Below are 9,551 nucleotides of genomic sequence, written 5' to 3'. Positions count from 1 at the left end.
ATTTCAATCAGTTTATAATCCTCTCAGTCAGGTTGAGAGCTGGAGTTTGACTGGGTCACTACAATACCTTGATTTCCTTTTTCAGTCATTCTGTTTAAGATTTTCTTGTTTGCATGTGATTATTCTCCTGCTGCTGCATGAGGACACAGTTCCAGAAATCTGGTGGTTTGTTCAGATGCAGGTTTGCAAACCTAAGTTGTGCCGTCATGATCTTTTGATATAGTAGCTTTCACCCACAACCCTTCCAAAACAGGCCACATTTATTCAGTCCATTTCTAATCTCACTATCTTCTCTCTTTCTATCTCTCTATCTCTCTATCTTTCTATCTATCTATCTATCTATCTATCTATCTATCTATCTATCTATCTATCTATCTATCTATCTATCTATCTATCTATCTATCTATCTATCTATCTATCTGTCCGTCAAGTCAGTTTATCACCTGGCTGTTCTTCCTAATTTGTTTGAATGCAAAAAGTTATTTTCACACTACTTCTGAATTTTTGGCTAAGTTTTAGTGAGACAGTGATAGCGTGATATCAACCAGTCAATGTTTATTTATGAACTGCTTCACAACATTCAAAGTCCACAAAGATAAAAATAAAAACATCATAAACCTACAAATTATACACATTAGTTCATTTCATAAGTGTCATTGCTCTAAACAGCAGCAGGTCCATGCTCAGTCTCATGTAAGCCACATGAGACTGAGCATTGTCATGGATCAGAAGGAGCCCAGATCTCACTGCAGCAGCATGATGGAGAGCGACTCCAAGAGCACAAAGTTCCAGACTTTTGGCTCTGCAATAGCAAAGGTATGATCACCCTACTGTTGCATCCGGACCGTGTTGTGAATGAGAAGCAGTTTTTATTCCATCTTCACAGAGAGGTGATTTTCTATTGTTTGAAAATAAAATTCTATAAAATGAAAAGGTTTGCCTTTATCAGCACATTTACAATTCTCATATATCTTAATAATGGTGTTAGGATTCATGAAACTGCAAATAATAGTAGTTTAGTCATTCATTCATTCATTAATTATCCCAACCTTTTAGTCCAATGAAGGGTCGTGGGGAAGCTGGAGCCTATCCCAGCAGTCTTTGGGAGAAAGGCAGGGTAGACCCTGGACAGCTCGCCAGTTCATCGCAGTCAGTTTAGTCATTAAAATCTAAATATATTAAACAAAATGTTGAGACAAAATTAAATTTTGATCTGATGACAGCACTAGTTTAATAGAAGAGTAAGGCGATTATAAAACTCACTACAATAAGGCAAAAGTCATTGAATCACAGAAACCTGTAGATTTAATCTTCTACAGACTACAAGTATCTCCATAAAGCATCATGATAATTTATTAGGAAACTGTTTAAAATATTCTGAGTGTTGTTTCAAAACCATTTTCCCCCTCCATAAACATGGCAAAGAACCACACACATATGACTTAATATACAGATATAGGATGGAGTATACATAGTACTTTGTTTAAAAAAAATAAATAAATAAATAAAAAAGGGAACACATGATTACCATGTAACTTAAAGTTCATCACACAGGTTAGTTAACAACTGATTGAAAATCTTTTTACCTGCTGTTCTATAAATGAAAAAGACAGCTGGTTGAAATGAGAGTCATTAACAAGACAATCCTTATTGGAGACTTGTCCCACAGATGGTGGCCATGACCATTTTCCTATTTTTATCCTATTTTAGCGGATTTTTGGTCATGTTTGCATTTTGCCTACATCCTCACCACCAGGGGGAACATGGAGCTGTATCCACAACACATAGACATGGCTCAGGTAGTGCAGCTCATCCGGGATGGCACATCAGTATGCGCTGTGGCAAGAAGGTTTGCTGTCCCTCAGCATAGTGTGGAGAGCATGGATGAAATACCAGGAGACAGGCCAGAGACAAGGACCCAACAGCATGACTGTTATTTGCTCTTTTCTGCAGGGAGAAAATAGGAGAAGCACTGCCAGAGACCTACGACATGACCTCCAGCAGACCACTAATGTGCATGTTTCTACTCAGACTAAAAGACTCCAAGAGAGGGACATGAGGGCCCGATGTCCACAAGTGGGGCCTGTGCTGACATTAGGTACCATGATGAGATCCTCAGAGCCATTGTCGGACCATATGCTGCTGCAGTGGGACTAGGGCTCCACCTGATCCATGACCATGCTCAGTCTCGTGTGGCTTCATTGTGTCAAAAGTCCCTGCATGATGAAGGCAGTAATGAATTGGCCTGGTGTTTCACCAGACCTGAATCCAACAGAGCAACTCTGGGACATTACGTCTTATCCCCTGCACCAACGCCACGCCACACCACACTGTCCAAGGGGTTGACTGATGCCCTGATCCAGGCCTCGAAGGAGATCCATCGTCTCATCAGGTGCAACCCCAGATGTAGAGAGTGTATACAGGCATGGGAAGAACCCACACACACACACTACTGAACCTCATTTTGAATCACCTTGAGGAATTGCCATAGAAGCTAGATCAGCTTGTGATCTGATTTTTTCCTTTTTAGTCAAAGTGGTCCTGAATTAGTGCTGCGTGGTGGTGTGGTGGTTAGCCCTGTGGCCTCCTTGCAAGGTTTCTGGATCAAGCCTCAGCTTTGGGGGAAGGTTTAAGTAGTGGCCCTTCTGTGTGGAGTTTGCATGTTCTTCCCATGTATGTGTGGGTTCTGTCTGGGTACTCCAGCTTCCTCCCACAGCTGCTCCCACTTACATGTATGCTAAGTTAATTGATTTCTCCAAATTGTCCCTAAGAGTGAGTATGAGTGTGAATGGTTGCTTGTCTCTCTGTGTTGGCACTGGGATGGACTGGCAACCTATGCAGGGTGTATTCTGCTTCTCGGCCAATGATTGCTGGGATAGACTCCAGCTTCCCTGAATTGGAAGTGGTTAAGAAAATGAATGGATGGATGGTTTTGATTTCAGACCCCATTTGGTCAAATGTTGTCAAATATTCTATTCTATTCTATTCTATTCTATTCTATTCTATTCTATTCTATTCTATTCTATTCTATTCTATTCTATACAATTAGCAGATGCTTTTATCCAAAGCGACTTACATCTGAGAGTGAGAACAACACAAGCAAGAAATGACACAACAGAACACATAGATAGGTGCTAGTCAGACTGCTGCAAGTCCAGGTGGACGCAGGCGTTTCCATAGTGATTTCCGCTGACCATCCGAAGATCCGAAGATATATTTAAATGTTTTATTTGTTTGACCAGTGTATGTACAGAAATGAAAGAAATTTTGAAGTGCAAAACCTTTCCTTTAAAAAAAACTTTTTCTAATGTTACTTTTAAATAAGATTGTTTGGGACTCTAAAAGTGAGATGTGAATAGATTAGCTGAAATACTTTTATTCTTAGACTCGGCTAATTGTAACTAAGTTTTAAATCTCCTGCTTGATCTCATCTCAGCCTTTGGCTGTCAGCACTTTGGGTAACAGCCAAGCTGCCTGCAGCCTTTTAGTAATTCTTCAGGGAATCATCAACTTGCACCAATAATATCTGGCATTCTCCATGTGGCCAGGAAGCCTTCTGTGGTATTATCTCTGGCCACACAGGCCCTAGCCTCACACCTTCTGTTATCGAATGGACCTGTCGTCGCTTGTAAATTCCACTTCATAACCTTTCCCCACTTTTGGATGTCCTTTCAGCTATTTCTCCGATTAGCTGGCTATAACTACAAGCCCCTTATGGTTTAAACAGCATATTGTAAATCTGTTTCATACATGCTTGCAAGAGCTTGATGAATCAACCGTAACATAAGCCACATGGACAATAAACAGTCTTGTCTGTGACTTTTTTTTGTTTTGCTTTATGTGTTAAGTTTTCAACATATTTAATCTATAAATGTACAATCACACTGCAGACCATTTGTTTAGGATTTAAATTCAGTGAACCGTTGCACTTCTTACCCTTTGTGGCACACCCCGGATCACCTATCTCCACATAGAAACTGACAGCGGACAGATGTTCAGGATGGATGATGCAATGCTGTAAAAAAGTTGAAGCATCTCATCTTGTTCACAAGTGAGGGAAGGATAGAACACAAGACTGAAAGATGGATTGGTGAGTTGGACTCTGCGTCCAACAAAAGGTGGAGCCTGTGATTTACTGATTTAACATAATTGTAAGAAACAGCCAAAGGGAGTTTTCTGGGCTTTCCCGTTCCTGGTGTTGTGGGCAGGTCCTATTAGGAGGGGACACACTAGAGCAGTGATCCCTAATCCTGGTACCCAAGGCCGTCTGAACTGAAAGTATTAGACATCTACCTGCTGAAACACCTGATTCAAATAACAAGGATTTCTGACAAGCTCTGCACATGTTTGCTGTTGAAGCCATTAATTTGCATCAGATGTTTTGCAGCAGGGAAACACAGGAACTCAGGAAGATAGTGGGCATTGAGGAGCGACGTTGGGGATCCCTGCGCTACAGGAACTACATCTTTACGTCTCTCAAACAGCCTGGGAATGCTTAGGATCCTCCAGAAGAAGCTGGAAGAAGTGGCTGGGGAAAGGGAAGTCTGGCCTTCTCTGCTTAGGCTGCCGCCACATTGACTCAATCCCAGATCAAGTGGTGGAACAAATATGGTTTCTCATCAGGCAAAGAAAATGAGTTTAATACTGCAGGTTTTTAAACCACAAACACTAATCACACACAGCAGTATCCCATTACTGTTTCCAGTTTGTTACAGTTAACTTATCCCAACCATTTGTTAAAACATTTATTCAAATTAGTCACAAAAAATATTTTAATTATGTCTTAAAGTTGAATTAATGGTTTCATTAATGTTACTGCTTATTTCATGCTTGTAATGAAACCTGAAGCCCTGATGTCATGGATGAAAAGTCACTGCAACATGAAATCTATCAGGTTTCCTATCTGGTCAGTCATATTTCCTCTCCAGGACCACACAAGGGTTTCTTCTACAGACGGTGGACCCACAGTGCATACATTACCACATAGCTGTTGCATTCTTACCCAAGTGTCTGTTTACTCTAAGTAAGCTAGTTGCTCACAGGAAATTTTAGATTCCATTGTAGTTCTTCTCCCTGGTTCTGGAAAAGGTATGCTTACACCATTTTATGTTCTTTTTCTTCTGTAAATAGTATAATTATGTACTCCACTTCAGATTAGTCACAATCAGGGTTTTTATTATAGGCATACATGATCGAAAGTTGCTCAAATTAAAGATAAATCCAAACGTATGAACACAAACAACAGTAACTTATTCTGATGTTAAAGCGCTGACTCGAGTAATGATTTTTGTAAAACCATTTTGTCTGTCTCCTGGTCAAGCAAAACGTCATGAAATTATGTATATATTCATTCAGAATCCTTTCCAAACATTGCAGTCAGGGCAAACGAAAACTCAATGTTTTAGATTTAAACAGATGTAGAAGAAAAAAATCATTTCCCATTTGTTCAGCACATTACACAGTCCCTGTAGCCATCTAAATTTCAGGTTGGTGTGAAGGCTCCTCAGTGACTGACGGACAGTCGACCCGTCCAGTAGGAGTGATGCACGGTGTGAATTGGGCCAACAGTCCTGTCAGCCTCATGCTTCTCTCCTGCTAAAACAAACAAAAAGAAATATTGACCCTCTTGCTATGGAAATACTCTTGATTTAGTGAATGTTGTTGCAAATGTTTGTAAAGGACTGAAAAACCTGTGACTGGTTGAATTGTGTCTCCATAGTTCTTCCCTTTGGTTTCCATCAAGCAGTCTGAGTCACAACATTCACACAGAGCACTGTCTCCCTCTGTGGCACGCCAGCTGAATCACAGGGAAATAGCCTCAAAACAAATCCGATATGAAGCACTATCTTTACAAGAAATTAAAGATCCACTGGGCATTAAGAGCATTAAGCTTGAGAAACAAAAGTTCAAGAATTATAATGGTTCATAACTTTTTTCTTGCAGTTTAGCAGCCTAACCTGAAGGTGGGTTTGTGGAAGAAGCAGGCTTTATCATGGTAATTGTTTTTCTGTTTCAGAGTAGCTCTGAGATGGCAACTGATGAACATCTACAAGAAGAATAAAAATTCATCAAACTAAGTTAGGATTGGAATCAGCAAAATCACAATCCTAACACACATTCCTGAAATGCAGCTCAAATAGTAAAGCAGCTGCTCAGTTACCTGCTCTCTGCGTGTCTGGTTGAAGTGGAAAGCTTGGACGCTGAAGCACAGCTTGTTGCTTTGCTCTCGAGGTAGAAATCTAGAGGAAGAGCCTGGCAGCACACTGTCCATATGACATCTAAAATGGAGGCGTTAACATTGATAAACTGCTGTGAGACAAGTAAGCTTTAAACATCCAGACAGATTTGATGTCTCATTTTATTCATGGATAAAGCAAGCAGTCATGATTATTGTTAACTTTTTTGTGTGTGTAATTGACTGAAGGAAACTGACCCGTGCTTGTCAATAAACTTGTAGCTCGGCCGCGATAGAGGGTCAGAATTCAGCGTAGCAACACAGTAATCAACATATAGAGTAAGGGAAGGGTGCTGCGGCGCCTTCACACTGGCCTCCAAGAACACTGCTTCCCTCTGCTGATACATCAAGGAACTGGGTGAAGAAGTACAATGATCTGTGTAAGAACAAAGATATCTTTATTTGTAGTCCAAGCTTGAGAGTTTACAGCTACTGTTGTGAGAAGAATACCCCTCTGGTACAGTCTAGATTACAAAAAGACAATAATTTCACCTGCCATGATACGGAGGGAGAAATGAAGCAGACCAAAGGCAGCAATAGTGGATGTCATCGGTACCCAGGTTGGTTTTATTGGTTCTCCTGTAACTTTCTGCTTTCTGTTCACAGAAAAGAAAAATGTTGATGTCTTAGTGATAAAAAGCTTGGACAAAACTGGAAGCAGCCATATACAGTCTTACCTCTCATAATGGCACTCGACGGGTATGACAGTCGTCACTCCTCTGACGATCACACTGCCTGTAGATGTAGGAACCACAGCAGGAAACAGTAACAACTGGTTGGAGTACACAAGCCAATCACCATGAATCTGGGGAAGAAATTGTGAACACATTCTGTTTTTATAGAATTAAACATTTATATAATTAGATTTGTTGAATTGTTTCATTAGTTTGTTGTGACAAGAAAGAGTAACTACTAATGCATCTTCACTTTTATTCTTGAATTTTTCTCTTATGTGTAAACAACACTGGCTCATTCCCAGAGGGATATATTGAATTTATGTATAATATATATATATATATATATATATATATATATATATATATATATATATATATATATATATATATATATAAAAATTTAAATATATTAAATAATATATATTTAAATATATTGAACTTCCCCTTGGGGATTAATAAAGTATTTTTCATTTTTTAATATGAGTGAAGTAAGTAAGCATGATGTTTTATTATGCTTTAAATATTCGTATATCAGCATTAAGTGGCTTAAACAAAGTGCTAAAATATTTAAACTGATTTAAAATTGATGGGAACCGTGGCAAATGTCAAAATAAAACTATTTAGTAAGATATACAAGAAACCCAAGACGACATTCATAAATAAGAAAGTTAAGCAATGACCCAATAAAATGTATTCCTAATTCAACAAATATTTTATGTGTAACATTTGTCATTATGGGAAACCAGTAGCTTAGTTATATCACATCCATTGTAAATACTGGAAACAGTCGCAATTAGATGTCAGTTCCCATTCTACTTAGCTTTCCTGTTTGGATCGTGTCAACACTTTACTCTTGTCTTACGATGGACTTAGTCCCACAGTCTTGGAGTCCGGCAGTAATGACCATCTCAGTTTCTGATGTCCTCCGTGGACCGCAGGAGCTGGTCGGCCACGAGTTCACTCCAAGTCGTAGAAACTCAGGTTTGAACGGAGCCCGTCTTTCTAGAAAAAACTGGCGTTTCACCTTTATTCTGACTTTCATTTCTCCACACTCGATTTCAACTCCGTCGCTCTCTCGGCTTACTTTCGTGATTTTTTCTACAAAAAACACGCCACAAAAACACAGCAAAACAGCTGAAATTTTGATTAAATCGATATATTTTACAACAATGGTCATTGTTTAGGTGGAACTAACATGTAAAGTTAAAATTTTTTCAACCAGGTGTGCTAAATTGACAATGCAGGATGCTACCTTCAAAGACGCCCGAAAATGTTGTAAAAAAAAAAAACAAACAAAAAAAAAAAAAAAACAGGTAGGCATTTTCATTATTTTCACGAAATATTAGATGTATTCCTGAAATCAATTTACGCTCAATTTCCGTGTTATTTATTTTATTTAACATTAACAGTAACAGTAGTAACTAAACTTTCAAATGGCAGGAACCGATTGTACGTATTGTTTGTAATTTTACAGCAAACACGACGGCTCCTGAATGCATCAGCGCTGTGGAACCGCCGCTATATCGGAACTTTTGTGCTGCTGTTTGTTCACAGTCAGGGCTTTTATTGCAGTTACACAAGATGACAGTATAGTGAGCTGTCTGTTTAGGACGGCTGACAAGTATATAAAGTAACATTAGATGATAAGCGACGTGTGTAATTGGTAGAAACATATTTAAAATGGACAAAAAGGAGGAAGCAGCGGCATCTGAAGAGAAAATTGATTGGGGTGGAAAAGAACTAGAGAAAAGAAGGATTAAACACGTGAAGACATTACCTAAAAATGTGCACGCGGGTCTTTCTATTCCAATTAGAGATTATGTGAAATGCACTATGATGAGAGGAGATTATGTCTACTTCCATTATGGTTGTGATGGACAGGATGACAGAGGCTGGGGGTGTGGCTACAGGACCATTCAGACCATGGCTTCGTGGCTTTGCCATAACATGCCTCAGCATAAGAACCATAACAAACCTGCACCAAGTCTTCCAGAAATTCAGCAAGCCTTGGTTGCAGTGGGGGACAAGTCAGGTACCTTCTTTGGCTCCAGGGAGTGGATAGGAACATTTGAAGCATCCCTGGTGCTGGACTGTTTCTACGATGTTCCCTGTAAATTGGTGCATGTGAGAGGTGGAGGGGTTGAGTTGGAAAATGTTGCGGTGGAAGAGCTCCACCAGCACTTCGAGAAGCACGGATCTCCTGTCATGATGGGAGGGGACAGGGACAATTCCTCAAAGGGGATATTTGGGGTGTGCACTGGGAAGGAGGGGAGCTACATGTTAGTTGTGGACCCTCACTACTACGGAGGTCAGCTGGAGAAGACAGAGCTGCAAAGACAAGGATGGGTGGCATGGAAACGGGTGTCGTCTCTGGATCAGTCCTCGTTTTATAATCTTTGCATGCCTCAGACTGCCGGAAAGTGAACATTACAGTACAATATATGTTTCAAATGCCTGATGGGACATGTTGTGGATCAATTGTATTCTCTATTAAAATCTTGCTGAATCACAAACCTGCATGTTATTATTTTTTTCAATTATATCAGAGCTGTTGCTTTAATGTGAATTATTACTACTTCTTTATTAGACAGTTTATTATAAGTTATAGCATTTTATGTACTAAATGTTGAGAAAATGAT

General features: G+C 39.5%; 2 protein-coding genes across 2 annotated transcripts; one reads left to right on the top strand and one right to left on the bottom strand.

Annotated features, from left to right (window-relative positions):
• Positions 1–5,503: 5,503 nt before the first annotated feature.
• LOC306769249 (zona pellucida sperm-binding protein 3-like) lies at positions 5,504–7,954 on the bottom strand (the record flags this gene model as incomplete). Its single annotated transcript, XM_079257815.1, has 8 exons — positions 5,504–5,592; positions 5,691–5,797; positions 5,958–6,046; positions 6,161–6,278; positions 6,434–6,611; positions 6,728–6,831; positions 6,913–7,040; positions 7,775–7,954. The coding sequence occupies 8 exons, from the start codon at positions 7,952–7,954 to the stop codon at positions 5,504–5,506; spliced, it is 993 nt and encodes a 330-aa protein (XP_079113941.1).
• A 638-nt stretch (positions 7,955–8,592) lies between these two features.
• Positions 8,593–9,336, top strand: ufsp1 (UFM1-specific peptidase 1; the record flags this gene model as incomplete). The annotated part of the gene is made up of 1 exon (XM_079257690.1): positions 8,593–9,336. The coding sequence occupies one exon, from the start codon at positions 8,593–8,595 to the stop codon at positions 9,334–9,336; it is 744 nt and encodes a 247-aa protein (XP_079113816.1).
• Positions 9,337–9,551: the final 215 nt, after the last annotated feature.

This window comes from Telmatherina bonti, assembly GCF_933228915.1.
Source record: "Telmatherina bonti genome assembly, chromosome: 18".
Classification (NCBI taxonomy): domain Eukaryota; kingdom Metazoa; phylum Chordata; class Actinopteri; order Atheriniformes; family Telmatherinidae; genus Telmatherina; species Telmatherina bonti.
Note: the sequence above shows the minus strand (reverse complement) of the source record. Positions and strands in the feature narration are given on the sequence as shown.